This window comes from Eleutherodactylus coqui, chromosome 6 (assembly GCF_035609145.1).
Source record: "Eleutherodactylus coqui strain aEleCoq1 chromosome 6, aEleCoq1.hap1, whole genome shotgun sequence".
NCBI lineage: Eukaryota > Metazoa > Chordata > Amphibia > Anura > Eleutherodactylidae > Eleutherodactylus > Eleutherodactylus coqui.
The window spans coordinates 65,949,008-65,965,094 of NC_089842.1; the positions used below are offsets into that span (position 1 = coordinate 65,949,008).

A 16,087-nucleotide genomic window follows, 5' to 3' on the forward strand; every position below is an offset into this window, starting at 1 on the left:
TGAAAAGGCATAACTGAATGAACTGGTAGGGCGACATAGAAATGAATATAGGGATATTACAGGGCCTGGTAACGCAATGAGTCCACTTACCCATGTAACAGTAAAAGACACTTGGAATGAGAGTTTAATGACGGACAATATTTAGGTTCTGGTAGAACAATTTCATTAGAGGATGTGGAGTCTTCTTACTATAGAAACACATTTATTTATAACGTCTCCCTGCCGTCAATATTTAAATATTGGCAACTATGGAGTCTTCTATCAGATATCAAGATCGTTGCTGTCAGACTCTTGTTTTCCTTCAGCAATGCTGGGAAAGTCCATTCTGTCTTGGTTGTCCTGTGCACCATCCCCAAATATCATGTTTGGGTCTTCAGGGATACCAGTCTGAAACATATTGTCCCAGAAGAGGCTGAGGGTAGACCTGTCATTCTGTTCGTTCTCCTTCAGTTCATGCATCTCCTTAGCACTTGCCCATGGCGTTTGGACATCAAATGTTTTGTCAAAGTGGCTGTAGTCAACACGGAAAGCTCCTTTCTCCAAAGTCATGCAAGGCTCAAACCTGTGACCCCATAAAATCTCATCTTCTGTGTAGGAAGTCTTGGCTTGACACGTCATACCTTTTGTGAGTGAGACATTAAAAAAAGTAGTTAATACAGTGCTTACAAGTCAAAATCAGATAATACGAGGTGGTATAGACAGCAAGTTATGAGTTGTTTCTCAAAAACTTGTTCCGGTAACTTGAACTGGCCACATACATAAGACAAAAGTCAACCAAAAAGGGCAATTTTGAGCATTTTATGCAAACTTCTGACACGGAATTATCCATTGCAAATTACACAGTTTTTGTCTCGTCTTCTGTTACACCAACATCTTGTTATAGAACAGGAGGAGCTGAGCAGGTTGATGTATATTTCATTGGACAATGGTTGAGAATGAATTATTGTAAGTTATTGATTCAAATCCCTGCACTTTCCAGGATTAGTAGTCTAGTGGGCAGTCCTAATCAGCAACTGACAGCTATCTTGGTATGCATGGCTATACAGGGAAAGCTGCCAATCATTGCCTGAGACTTCCCACCAGACTCCTAAGTCTAGAGAGAGCTAAAATGAGTTTTTATAAGTATTTTCTCACAAAACTATACATCAACCTGCTGAGCTCATCCTGCTGTATAGCATGCTGCCAGTGGATTCATTTAAAGCACCAGCTTCAACTTAACCCTTTGCAATCCAATTTTGGATCAGATTTTCCTAGGGGGCTTTCTCTTTCTGCCATTATACAATGGCGCCATCTGCTGGCTAGAGCCAGTACTGTGGCATGGGACATGCTGGAGAGGCCCCTGACAACAGAGCGGCCAGTAATATACAGTAAGAATACCCTGCAGTACATCTTCTGACATCGGAGCTGTACAGCCTTTAATCAGAATGTCTTCAGATGTCAGACAGTGGATTGGAAATGGTTAAAGAATGGCTGCATGAACTGCAATTACTGCCCTAATTTCAAAAAACATGGGACACTGTGTAAAATGTAAATAAAAGTTAAGTACAAAAAAGAATGCAATGATTTGGAAATCTCATATAACCATATTAAATTCACAATACAACATAGACATTTTTCTATTTCATTTAAAACAATTAACTTGTTTAGAAAATGATGGCAGCAACACATCACAGAAGTTGTGAAAGGCTGGAGATTAGTGCTACTAATGAAAAACAACTTTAGGTTAAATTTTCTACTAAGTCACATAACTGTGTATAAGAGGAGCATGTTACAGAGGCCGAGTGTTAAGACCCTTTTGGACATAACAATTTTCGCTCAAAAATCGCTGAAAGCCATTTTTTGAGTGATAATCGTTTTGTCTAACTGCACTGACATCATGCAGTTTTCACTAAGCCATCGCTGATCTTGCAGCATGCTGAAAGATCAGCGATCAGTTATCAGGAATTCACAGCGGGATACAGCTGATACTATGGTTTCAGCTGTATCCTGCTCCCTGAAGACAGGCGGGGTATGAAGAACACAGCGGTCTAGCTGTGCTCTGCATCCCCCGCTTGGAACGCTTGGCGGTATTTTTTTTAAATCTCCGACTTTCCCGCGGATCCGCCGCATGTCTGCAGTGTCAGCTGCAAGCGTGCCGTGGTTCGGACAGCTTCCATTGACTTTAATGGAAGCCGTTTGTGCTAGAGCAGTATGCTGTTCAAGGACTGCATACATGACACAAGATGTACACTGGACAGCATTGTCAATCATGGATCACATTCTAAATGGGGATGTACAATAAAAATCAAGTAATTTATACAAGTAAAAAGTAACAGTAAATAGACTCCCTTCTAAAGTCCCCCAATTTTAAGTCACACACACTTAAAATAACCACACTTGCAATCAAGCACATGTCAACACACTCCAACACTCGCTGTCAGGGCTCTCCCTACTGAGCTAGTAGAGTTAAATGGTTGTCCATCAGGACAAATTTGTCCATTCTGTTCATATGCATGGGTAGGACAAATGGACATCTTAAAGGGGTTTTCCGGGACTTTGATCTTAATGACTATCGTCAGGATAGGTCATCAATATCACATCAGTGGGTGTCTACCACTGAGGATCGCAACCGATGAGCTGTTTGAAGAGGCAGTGGCACTTGGCTGAGTACCGCTGTCTCCACTCAGGCCTGTGATGTCATGATTATCAGCACATGCCATGAGAGAAGCTCAGTCCTATTAATGTGAATGAGACTGCACTGTAATGCCAGGAACAGATGCTATGAAATGTACGATATGGCATGCAGTGAAGTGACAGCAACCCTCATTCAAATGTCTCAATTACTTCAAACAACTGATTTGTGGGGATCTTGAGTGGTAGACCCTCACCAATCAGACACTGATGACCTAACCTGAGGATAACCCATTTGATATCTGCCAATGATTCTTTATGCCCTTAAAGTATATTTTAAAGTTAAAATAATATATCTGCAGTCTTGTAATGTCTTGAGGGGAATAAGCTGCTCACTTGTCTCCACATGGAAATGGGGCATTGACTTTTTTTCATTTCAATTGTCAGCTTTATCAAGACAGCATAAAATGTGCTGACCTTTAAAAGCTTTCGCAGTGTAAAATAATGTGAAGACGTAAGGTGCTGCAGACCTATCTTACATTGGACTACCTGTAATTCAGAGCCATTAGCAAGCATAAGGTTGCTGGATAGAGGCTGGTTGGGCATATACCTGAATTCTGTGTGGCCAAGAAGCCACTTTGCTTTGGTCAGAGTATTAAGGGTTAATTAGGACAGTGATATGAATCTTTGCCATAGGCACTGATAAGCCTTGCTACAACTGTATGGATTTGATCAAAAAAGTTGAACTATTGTAAATATATATACATATAAATATAAACTTAACCATTGTAATCCCTTAACCCTTTCCAATCCAATTTGTATCCTAGTTTTCCTAGGGGGCTTACTCTTTTTCTGCAGTTATACAACGGTGCTATATGCTGGCTAAAGCCAGTACTGCATGAGGTGACAGGTTGGATAGGCTCAGATAGAAGAGAGGTTGGCAATATACAGTAAAAGAACGCTGGTGGATGTCTTCCAACATCGGAGCTGTACACCCTTAAATCATAATGTCTTCAGAGGTCAGACGGTGGATTAAGGGTTAATGACTGCCCTATAAATGTTTTTACATCGGCTGCTCGGGTACTTATAATGCAACACTTTTTTTCTGAGGTGATTCAGAAAAAGATAGTAGCACTATGCACATTGCACTCTCAATGCGCCCGTGTGACTGAGCCCTAAGGGTGACAGAGTACAGGCAGAGCTGTCTAAGAAGGTGAATAAACTGCAGGTGGAATTGGAAGCTTAGAGTGAAGAGTCTCAGAAGCTGGTTCAGAGATGCATCAGAGGTGTGCATTAGTGCACACCTGAAGAGCATGGAAAGTGAGAGAAATCAATTTCTCAAGCAAATAAAGATGCAGAAACTAAGAGAAACCTGTCAAAGCAGATTTCAATACTTCAGGCTCAGGTGTCAGATATGTAAAAGACAATTGAGAAGAACACTGCATGCTTGGATTCTGTGGAAGAGCAAAAGAAAGGAATTCAAAGAGTTAGTTATCTGCAAGGCAACAGTGTGAAGAGAAAACAGCTGCTTATGATAAACTTGAGAAGTTTAAAGTGAGTCTTCAGCAAGAATTAAAAGATGTTACTTTGGAGCTTGGTCACTAACGTCAGATGGTGTCCAAACTGGAGAAGAAACAGCTGTGTGAACAGGGGCTTACTGAAGAGAAAGTCAGGTCTGCGAGATATGCCAATGAATGTGAGCGTGCAGAAGAAAAGGCTCATGAGAAAGAGACCGAAGTTCTAACCTTGACACGCACCCTGATAGTGGTGTCAGAGGAAAAGGCCTGGTTTCAAAAGTTTACCTAGAAGTTATGCGTAAAGAAGAAACATTGGGAATCAAAAAGTCATGTTGCTGAAAAGAAGATTCAGATACTAGAGAGATCTAGCATCCAGTTGAGCCAGCAAGTAAAAGGAAGGTTCTTGTTGAAGAATAATAAAAATGAAATAAAAGATTTGATTAGCAGCAAGACAGATGCTGTAAAGAGAACTCTGGTATGACAAAAGCTAAAAAGCTTGTTCCAACAACCGGTAGCAGGAATAAAGACCTTGTTGGAGAATTATACAAATTAAAAAAAAAATAGTGAAGTAAGCCAAAGTAGGCTTAAAAAGTGACCTGGGCATTCCAGGTGAACAGTTTGTGAAAACTGGCGTAGTCTTGTGGGAAGAAATCACCACTGTGAACAAGAGTAAAGACATTGAGCAACAAATGGGAGACTGAGAAATCCTCGGAAGTAAAATAGAAGTCAGAAGGTGAAGCTGCTGAGGCTGAGGAAGCCACTGGAGCAGATAAAAAGTAAGCAAAACTCTTTTTTTGAAATGCAAGTTAGAAAGGGCTCTTTAAATGATGGTTGAATCGGAAGGGTGTAGCAAGCAATTACGCGTAGAAATGGAGGACTTGGTTCATTGCACGGATGATGTTACAAAGAATGTACATGAATTAAAGGGGGGCTTGAATCCACAAGTAGTAAAAGTGAAGATGCAGTTAGGTAGACTTGGGGATGAGTTGCCAGTCACAGGGAATTCAGAGTGGCACTGGGAGGTTAACCCACAAGGTGTGAGGGTGCAATTTGAGAGAAAAATGCAGAGACATAATAAGGTGCAGACAAGAAAAGGCAGCTTGTCAGACAAGTAAAAGAAAATATTGAGGGACAGCAAAGGCCCCATGTTATAGCTCAGCAAGTATTTGATCCTGGGGGGTCTAAAATGCTTATGAAAATACCAGTGGTATTTGTCATGGGGGGGATGGGTGGCAATGCAGTAACAAGAGTGTCCTGTAGGGGGCCTCAGAACGCAATTACTGAGGTTGTTTATTTAACCTGTTTTTCACAGGGGGGGGCAGTAAAAGTCTAACTAGAAAATTCAGCCCTATTCACAGGAAAGACTTATGTTAAAATAATAATCTTTATTAGAATAATTTAAAAAGAGACAGTAGACTCAGGGCACAACACAAAACAAAGAGTTGGGAAGGATGTTGCAGCCACTCAAGGGTGGTCAAGCCACCAGGTGGCAGCACCTCCGACCAACCTAGGACAAGACGTTGTTAGCTACAAAAATACTCTTGTTAGAGAGATATACTTATTGGGACTAGAACTATGGATCGTGTCACTGTATGGGAATGATAAATCCTCAACCAGAGGATAAGATGATCATACACTCTTCGTTCAGATATTTCAGTCAGACCGAAACTGATGATAGTGTCACGGTCACGTCTCCATATGTAGCTAACGCAACAAAATACTTAGTAAGGACTTGCGCATCTTAGTGCAAGAACTACAGAATTTTCTCACTAGGTACACTATTCTTAGGTTTATTGCATCACACTTTTGGTCTCAGATTATTGCATCGTACTATAATCTCGACGCGTTTCACCACTTCGTAAATGTGGATCATCAGGAGTGATAGTACTAGATAAGTCGTATAATTTGCAAAGGTGAATCACTGTGCTCAAGGTGAAGAGCCAAGTGATGTATATCAAAGTTGTGAGTCCTAGATGCAATATATGCTCATGCTAGTGCCTATGAACAAAAGGTAAGACGGCTTCTAGAAAAAGATGCAACAAGCCAGAGTCTCCTTTTGGGGGAAACCGATCCAGTATATCAGCTGAGACCAATCTGATTATCTCACTCTCACAGACTTAAGCATTCCATTTATGCAATTGTCAAAAAAATAGCTTGGAAGTCTGGGAGTCAATCCTAACACTCGTTGGCTAGCACCGAAGGCTATATACGCCTAGAGTCAATCCTCCTAAAGTGCCAAACTGCCCAGTTAGAATCTGTAGGTAAAAGCTGGTCTCTTTAAAGGCCCAATCACCCCAGTCAAAAGGTCTAGAGGAGCGAGGTATACAGCATAGATCGTTTCCCTAAGCATAATAGCAGGCTTTAGTATGTCAAAATAACAAAGAGAGGTCCCATCGCCTTGATGGTAGGCAAGGGAATGAAGAGCCGTCTGAAAACCACCCATTTAAGTAGCCCTAGGCCACGCCTACTTGGAGGTTGGCCCTATTGATCAGCCAATCCCGAGACTCTGGGCGTTACCTGTGGAAGGAACAATAAAGAAGAAAAAAAAAAAAGAGGGCTTATTCACATGTTGAATAAAAGGATGCAATGTTATGAGTCATATTTCCTTCCATCCCCCGGTGAGGGTAACGTCAGCGTCAGGCCTGATCGTGATGTGTCATCTTAGCTGACACGGGGCCAAGTTGTTAGCGGCTGGGGGAGGCATGACCCACCTGTCAGTGATCCCACCAGTAAGGACAAGAGGGGTGGGGCTGGACCGCCGCGTAGTGACCAACGTCATGACGGTACGTGTGACCTCGCAATGTCATGACGCATACCACGTAGGATCCTGTAGGTGGAAGCCGGGAGCGTCAGTGGGCGTTGTAGCGTGCGCCGGGGGGAGTGGTTACAGACCTCAGAGGATGAAGCCGTGGACCGATGGTAAGGAAGGGGCGTGCGTCCAAGTACATGGGCATTACAATATGCGCCTGAAAGGGTGTGGCTAGACAGGTTAAATTTCTCCTTCCTCACAAACTCAGAGGGAAGAGACAGTTTAGTAGAGCTGGACAGGCTGCAAACCTGAGGTCCAGTGTGGACCAGTGAGAGGCGGTGTGAAGGCACCGCGTCAGGAACTTAGGGCCTGATATCCAGTGTGGACCAGCTTGGGCCAGTCACATATCTGAGGGAGGAGGACGCCCTCCAGACGCCCCATGCGGGGTTAGTGACTGGGACCCTGTTGGTTGTAAACCCAGGACATTATATATGGACTGTGATATACTGTATTGTTCGCTGTGAATTAATGCTGGCAGGAGCCAGATTTAAAGAGAAAGTCAAGTCTCCTCCTGGAGCCGGTTTATACGTGTGGTGTCTATTTTCCTAATTGAGAAGTCAGCGATCCGCAGACGAGTGATCCCCAACTTACTATGGTATGTATAAAAATTTAATAATACATTACATATACCCCAATATAGTATTTATAAAAACTTCAATGAGTCCCACGAAATGTAAACTTCTGCAGAAAAACAAAAAAGTTATGGCTCTCAGAATATAGCGACATAAAAATGCCTTTTGTCAGAAAAACACTTTTTATTGTGAAAAAGCGCTAAAATGTTAAAATACCTAAACTTATTTGGAATTGCCATATTCTCCCTAAGGCCTCCTTCACATGGGTGACAAAGTTGAGCAATTTTGTAGCATTGCTACAATGCTACAAATTGCATGTATGTGAAGCCCATGCTTTCCTATGGGTTACTTCACACATGAGATGTTTTGTAGCATGCAACAACCTGACACAAAAACCTCACAGGTCTGGCGACATTCCCGTGACTCATGAGGTTTTGTAGCCCATGTTTTCCTATGAAGCCTTCCTCTCTGTTGCATTGCACGAAAACGCAATTTTCGTGCGGTGCGATGCAACTTTGACAGTAGGAAATCCTACTGTCAAAGCCAAATCTAAGCCCTAGCTGCAGAAAATTTAAAAAAAAAACACATACATCACCTTAGAAGTGCTCTCTGCTGCAGCCGCAGCTTCTCCCTGGGTCCTGGCACTGTTTCTCTTCTTCATCTTCTGGCCGGGGATTGAAAAATCCCTGCCTCCTGGAAGCGCTGGCTGTGATTGGCTTAGGCATAGCCAATCACAGCCAGTTCTTGATGAATGATTGAACCAATCACAGCCATTCATCAAGCACTGGCTGTGATTGGCTAAGAGTCAGCCAATCACAGCCAACGCTTCCAGCAGCCGGGGATTTTTCAATCCCTGGCCAGAAGATGAAAAAGAGAAGCAGTGACAGGGGGCCCGGGGAGAAGCTGCGGCGGCACCCCAGATAGTGCAGGAGAGGTGATGTATACTTTTTTTTTATACTTCAACTACAGCTTATTTTCGGGGTAGGGCTTTTATTTCAAGCACCCCCCCCCCCCACCCTCCCCCCAAAAAAATTCTTGCATGTGATGCTACAAAGTCACACGACTTTGTAGCGCTACAAAATCGCAGTATTGCCACAAGAAGACGCAGCGATATCGCACGGACCAATGCCGTGTCTCCTGTGTAAACGACGCCTAGGGCATAGAGTAAAGGTAAGTTTTGTTAAATCGTGCACAAGAAACAAAATTAAAAAGTAAAAAGAAAAAACAGTTTTTTTGCATTCTCTCCTAAAAAAATTGATAAAATAAATGTACTCCAAAATGCTGCTATTGAAAACTACATCTTGTCCTGCCAAAAATCCTAACAAATATACAAGTATAACTAAAATGTGCTTTACTTGAGTTTGTATGTGCGCCCCATGTTTGTGTTGGGTTCCTCTGGGTACTACTGTTCCTTCCCACCCTCTGAAAACATACATATGGGTGAATAGAACCTTGTGTGGTGCAGAGTATTAAGGCAGCAGAAATGCACTCCTAAACACTCGCTCACGACCGGATGGTTGCAGGTTCAATCCCCGTGTGGTTCTGGCTCAAAGTTGTGACTCAGCTTTCCATCCTTCTGAGGTCAGTAAAATGTGTACCCAGATTGCTGGGGGGGATAAAAAGATGGCAAACCACCCTGCAAAAATAGTCTGCCAAGAAAATGTCAAAAACGTTTTATCGGTAGCACCACTTTTTAACCAACTCTGGGCAGGGCTAGAAAATGCAACAGCCAAAGACGGAAAAACAAACCTCCTACCACGAATAGTTCCAAATGAAAAGGGAGAACTTCGGCAGCATTACAGGTGCTAAATGAAGGTAAATTTATTACCTCATAACACAAAAATATGGCGACGTTTCGACTGGAAGGTCTTTGTCAAGCTCAAAAGGTGAGCTGGATAAAGACCTTCCAGTCAAAACGTCGCCACCTTTTTGTGTTATGGGGTAATAAACTTGCCTTCATTTAGCACCTGTAATGCTGCGGAAGTTATTCGTTTTTATGTGAAGGTAGCCTGAGACTTCACCATGAGATCTTCCAAAATACACTACAATACCTCTATGTTGCAGTGCCTAATGCATGTTCAGGTATACAAAGACTTAGAGGCCCTCATTAGGCCTCTAGCTGCTTTGGCAATCCATTGGTAACCTTCATTGATACTGCTTGGGCAGATTACAGCGCCATAAAAAAATCAGTGCTCTAGCCCTTCATAGACCATGGTAAAAATGCATATTGATGGCCACTAAGGTATTTCCACAAAAAGCTTAAAGGGCCACTTCGACTAAAACATATTTTTCCATCCCTGGCTCCCTCACCTGATTGCCTGTTACACTCTGGAAGTCTTATCTATGTATGCCAGCCACTTCCATGAAGTGCATCCCTCTGATGCTTATCAGGCACCATCTTGAGATTGAGAGATTTTAGTTTCACTTACAGATTTACCCCTAAATGCTTCAGCACAGCTTTACGATTTCTTCCTGCAGGGGGCGGGGGGAACAGTTAAGTTATTATTACCTTCTATATTCACGTAAATAATGTACATACCATAAGTATACAGTCAGGAGGATGAGCTATGATCTCCTCTATTATAACTGTGTGACAGGAGCTTCTAATCATCATCAGTAACTGTGGCAAGAATGACTGTGCCCCCCTGCAGGCAGGTCCTGTGTAACAGCATCACCCAGACTGGGAAACTGACTTAATTTGAGATCACGTAACCCTTGGAACATCTGAGCTGGTTAGAACTGAGATCACATGACCAACTGAGGAAACAGAGGCTGGGAGATTCAGAAAGAGAGAAATAACTAATCAAGGTAACACTAGCTGACTTATATATACTGGGGGGGGGGGGGGGGATAGCTGCATAATAAATGAATAAAAAGAAAAAATCACTGGAGTGGCCCTTTAAAATTGGTGATACAGTATATGTATAAATCAAAAGTTAGAGTAGTTGCTACATTTTGATAATTAATTTGTTTTTTCTACAAAGATATCCTTTTTTCTGTCTTTTGCAAGAAAGTGTTAACCGGAAGGGCAGTCATCTTAATTATCAAAACTGGAAATTAAATTTTAGTATCAATACTTCATCCATATAGGCTGACAAATAGAAGCACTGCAAATTTAGACATTATGGTCTCACATCACAAATGTGCTACAGTTGAAAGGGATTTTGCAGCCACTTTTTGGTGTAAACAGGAACAGTTTATTTTATTATGCAGAGGCACAATACTCCTTGTAGTTACTGACATTGTAACTGACACTAAAACATGATTCTGTGATTGTTACAGTCTCTAGAAGAGGTATAGAGCTTTGTGGTTGCTCTCACGCTTTGTAGGCACAGTCTAGTGAACAGCAGAACAGTAATAGAAGATAAGTTGCAGAAGTGTAATAGTATTTTGGGATTAAGACTTGGTACATATTCTGCAACCCAAGATGGCTGGCAGCTCTTACCCTAATCCACATGCCGCTATGGATCTCAGGGAGGCTACTAGCTACTAATACATGCAGGTGAAAGTTCATTGGGCTGTACCAGCCACGTGTTAAGGATGCCCCACTGCCTGTCTCTAAGCTACTATTAGGCCTCCTTCACACGGGCGACAAAGGCGCGCAATTTTGTAGCATTGCTACGATGCTACAAATCGCATGTATGAGAAGCCCATGGTTTCCTATGGATTCCTTCACACATGAGATGTTTTGTAGCATGCTACAAAACGACACACAAATCTCGCAGGTCCGGCGATATGCCTGCGACTCGTGAGGTTTTGTAGCCCATGTTTCCCTATGGAGCCTTCCTCTCTGTTGCATTGCATCGCACGAAAACACGGTTTGTATGCGATGCAATGCAACTTTGACTGATCTTCTTCTTCTCTTTTGGCCGGGGATTCAAAAATCCCTGCCTCCTGGAAGTGCTGGCTGTGATTGGCTGACACTTAGCCAATCACAGCAAGTGCTCGATGAATGGCAGTGATTGAACCAATCACAGTCATTCTTTGAGCACTGGCTGTGATTGGCTAAGTGTCAGCCAATCACAGCCAGCTCTTCCAGCAGCCGGGGATTTTTCAATGCCTGGCCAGAAGATGAAGAAGAAGATCAGTGCCGGGACCTGGGGAGAAGCTGCGGCGGCGCCCCGAACAGCGTGGAAGCGGTGATGTATACTTTTTTTTCTCTCCTTTAGTTACAGCTTATTTTTGGGGTAGGGCTTATATTTCAAGCCCCCCCCCCCCCCCGATTTTGTAGCATCACATGCGACTTTGTAGCGCTATAAAAGCGCTGTATTGCTGCGAGAAAATCGCAGTGATATCGTACGGTGCAGCGATGCGATATCGCTGCGATTTACTCGCAGCAATGCGGTGTCGCCCGTGTGATGGAGGCCTTAGACTACTACTCATTTCAAGGATATCCCTGACTACTAGGAATGTGTGCTGGTGGTGTGCACACAGCCCAGAGTTGTCAAATGTCCATATATTCCTGAGCAGTCCAAGACGAGAAATGGGTTGCAGAAGCGGAGTATGACGCCGGTGATGGAGAGGCTTTACACCAATTCAGTTGAACAAACAATGCTTTATGAATGAATAATAAAGAATAAATTGGCACTAACATACAACAGTATTATGTGGATACAATGCAAACAGCCTAATAACATTTAATCAATGCTATAATTGAGTCCGTATCCTGAGAATGAGGCGTCCTTAATATTGTAGACACAATACAAAATTATGACAGTCAATAAGCTGTTTACCCTGGTCAGATGCTATTTGATAATAGGAGTCTCCTCTGAAGTAACTTAGTCTTGCAGGAATTTTGGTTAACCAAATGACTTAGGCTTAATGTCCACGGCCGGATTTGATTTGCGTAATCCACATGGGTCATCCATAAGGAAGATCCGCAATTCAAAGTGCATTGGCATCTGCAACGGAATGTAAACATGCGGATTGTTTTGTGGACCGTTTGGTGCAGAAAAAAAAACTGTAGCATACTCAGTGCGGATTCCATGCGGACGGGCTCAATAGAAATCAATGGGTGCCGACGATCCGCAGTGCATCCGCACATACAATTACAATTTCACTCTTGTGAATATGGGAATTCACTTGGATGAGATTTGTGCGTTAAAAATGCAAAAAATTATGTAAAATGCACATGTAATTTCTGTGAAATCAGACAGTTTTTTATTGACCGAAATCACACTTGCCCACGCCAATGTTTCTGGGCATTTTGCATAAGATTTTTTTTCTTCCCTCGTCCCAGATGCCAAGACTGTAATAATGAGTGAAGTATAATAAGAGCGGGGCACCATGACTGAATAGGAAAATGCGGTATCTATGTAAGTAACTAAAGCATGATTACCAAACTTTGACTACTGCGGTTTCACTTCTCATTTACCAACATGTGCCTGCTTTTAATATATTGGGTAGAAAATCTCTTAAATAAACATAAAGGCCGCTTTAAGGGCTCAGTCACACGGGTGCAATGTTACTGCAGGAGGAAGACGGACGTACCTCAAGACGGACGTCTCTCTGCAGCGCCGGGAGGAAGAACATGTGACCGGCTTCATTGCCGGTCATGTGTTCTTTCTTCTGCGCTGCGGGGAGTCGTCCTTCCTGAAAGACGGCCGTCTTCTTCCTGCAGTAAGGGCACAGTCACACGGGCGCATCGGTGTCCGTGTTCGGGTGCCGATGCGCCCACATGACTAAGCCCTTATACTGTAAAAACTATCAACACCAACAATAAAAGGGTGATTCAGTCTAAGGAGAAATGATAGTTACAAACTAGAGTTACAGCAAAATAAATTATAAAATCTCTTTCTAACTTGTTGTTTCTTACCTGTGGCTTCAACGATGCCCTCAAGTATGACAATAATTTCAAACTGCTCTCGCTTCAGTGACTCTGCAGACATCTCCCAGAATGGACTGTGATCGTTGATGAAATGACAGATGATCTGAGGTTCCACTAGGAAGAGGCGGTCCTCTCCAGTATCATAACCAAGATTAATCTCCGATTGCTCCAATGGAATAAACTCCCCTTCCTTTGTCTGTCTAGATTTGATGAGTTTAGCTCTTATCTTGGCATCAACCATGTGGCTGTCTCGTAGATCTCCAATTCTGAACATCAAGCAAAGCTTTTCATCTCTGTGGGACACCACACATTTCTTACTGAAGATCAGTGTTTGGGCTCTCTTTTTAGGCCGAGAAATTTTAACAAACATACAGCCCACCATGAGGGCATCGATCACCGAACCTATTATTGATTGAGCCATAAGCAAAATAACACCCTCTGGGCAATAGGCAGTTACCATCCTGGTGCCGTAGCCAATTGTCCGTTGACTTTCCACAGAGAAGAGTAAGGCAGAAAGGAAGGAGTCAACATTGTCAATACAAGGCTTCCACTCGGGATCCCCAATGTGATTTACGTCATCTCTGAGCAAGGCGTCCACAAAATAAATAATTCCAAATCCAACCCAGGTGACTATATAACATAACATGAATACAAATATGAACCACCGATACTTTAGATCCACAACAGTGGTAAAAATGTCTGATAAAAACCTCTTCTTTTCCTCAATGCGTCCAAGATTCACTCTACACTTGCCGTCCTTTGTGACATATCTCTGACGTGTCTGTCGGTTAGTGAGGTTGAAGAGCTGGCGATCATCATACATGAGCTTACATCTTACCCTGTGTGATTTTGTGGTAACTGGAGCAGAGACAACACTACGGGTTGGGGTTTTACTTCGCATTGGGATATTCGGTACACTTAGGGCATGTTTAGGATGCCACTTTGAAATGGATTCTCTTACGGGAGTTTCCGGCTTGGCAGCTCGTTGGTAGCGAGGTAAGTCCTCTGTATTGATAGTCACACTAGGCCTATGCTTGGCAACTGGGGGAACAGCACCTGTATTTGTTTGTTCTACAGCACTAAATCTCCTCAAGCTTGAGATGAGGCTGCTTTTCTTGGGTTGAGGGAATTCTATTTTTTGATGATCTTCACAGGAAGTCACAGGCAAGATCATTGTTTCAGGCTGTTAAAGGAAAAAAAGGAGACAAAAAAAAATCAATAGAAGCTGTGTCTGCAATATCATGCTGAGCCACTGCAAAGTGCATGGAGCTGTCTGCTTCCAGCTCCATACACTGACAGAGTGGCCTAACAAACATCTAATTGGGTGGCAACCCCTCTCCAAAAAGGTACTGATGAACTCTCCTTGGGATAGGTCATCAATCTTCAGAGCTGGAAAACTCCTTTAGTATTCTTGAACGAAGTTGAGTTCGGCTGGTTTGCAAGAGTTTTCTTTCAATCAGAATTAGTTGAAACCGAACCGAAACTTCAACAAAACCCCTAAAACTAGTATATAACATTGTCTAAGAGCCATAAAATTTCTCCACTTCAGTGGTTAGCACTGTTTCCTAGCAGTGCTGCGGTCCTAGCCTTCTGGGTTCAAATCTGACCAAGGACAACATCTTCCTTGGTTAAATTTGAACTTAGGACCCCAGGATTGCAAGGCAACAACAGTATCCATTGAGCCACCATGCTTCTTCCAGAGAAGGAGAAGAAAGAGAAAAGGAAGAGGAGGATGAGGAGAAAGAAACAGGGTTTAACTGTTGTGGTTCTGTCAACGCTACCCTTTAGGCTTACATTATTGAATTTTAACAATTATTTACATTTACCCAGTTCAGTCATCAATATTCTTTTCCCAATCAAATCAAATATGTGACCTTTTTTGTAAAGAAGTACAATTATTAACAAAAAATCTAAACAATACCTTTTGAGGAAATGTTCCATATTTATTGTTGTCTGTCGGTGCCCTGGGCAGATAGGCTAGCATGTGCTTTGCCGTGGGAGCCTGAGCTGGAGGAATGGAGTTTCTCCTGCTTCTAGGATCATCTATCTTCAGCCTGGACTCATTGATGTGATTTCGTACACAGGGCCCATTATTCTGATGCAAGTCCATGCTGTTACTAGGAACAGCCAATGCCATTGTGGCTCAGATGATGATGATGTAGGTTTATGCAAAAGCATGGCACCTTCTGTCTCTGTTCCTAAAGTAATACACAAGAGAACTTATAGTTGACACATACTTTAGGAGTTGTATCCAATATTTGCTGTGAGACATTCCAAAAATATCATAATAGGCACACATATGGTACATAAAATGGAAATATAATGCTGTTTAGTACTGAGCAATGGACTCCTAGGGAAAAATTCACTCTTATATATGGCATGCAAAGGTCTCTTTATTCATCCATTGTTTGAATGGAAAATCCACTCCACTCAGTGACATTTTATAATCAATTCAAGAATACCTAAGTCTACAGTACTTCATTTAATCAGTAATGCAATGTAGTTAAATGGTTGATGGTCTTGTTCACTCTTAGGTTTGATATATATTAAATGGGCATAGCCGTAATTTGACATTCTTGGGGCCCAGTGCAAAAGCTATAAGAGACCTGCCCCCCTACTACCTATTTAGAAGACCCATATATTTGGGGCCTTTAAGGCACTAAGCACCAGATATAACTGCTGCTTCTGCATCCCCTATAGCTATGACCCTTTTAAGATGTTTCAGGAACATGCATGTAGTTTGCCAATATTA

The 16,087-nt window shown here is 42.5% G+C and overlaps 1 protein-coding gene across 1 annotated transcript; it reads right to left on the reverse strand.

Annotated features, from left to right (window-relative positions):
- Positions 1-261: 261 nt before the first annotated feature.
- On the reverse strand, positions 262-15,472 carry LOC136633592 (G protein-activated inward rectifier potassium channel 4-like). Its single transcript, XM_066609351.1, has 3 exons — positions 15,257-15,472; positions 13,324-14,518; positions 262-620 (listed from the first exon to the last, which is right to left on the reverse strand). The coding sequence occupies exons 1-3, from the start codon at positions 15,470-15,472 to the stop codon at positions 262-264; spliced, it is 1,770 nt and encodes a 589-aa protein (XP_066465448.1).
- Between the last annotated feature and the right edge of the window lie 615 nt (positions 15,473-16,087).

What these genes read in the sequence shown, in the direction of transcription:
- LOC136633592 (XM_066609351.1), bottom strand. Translation starts at nt 15,472, where the DNA reads ATGGCATTGGCTGTTCCTAGTAACAGCATGGACTTGCATCAGAATAAT. An exon ending in ATGGAACATTTCCTCAAAAG is followed by an intron (nt 14,519 to 15,256) that starts GTATTGTTTAGA and finishes TTCCTTTAACAG; the next exon opens with CCTGAAACAATGATCTTGCC. An exon ending in GGGCATCGTTGAAGCCACAG is followed by an intron (nt 621 to 13,323) that starts GTAAGAAACAAC and finishes CACTCACAAAAG; the next exon opens with GTATGACGTGTCAAGCCAAG.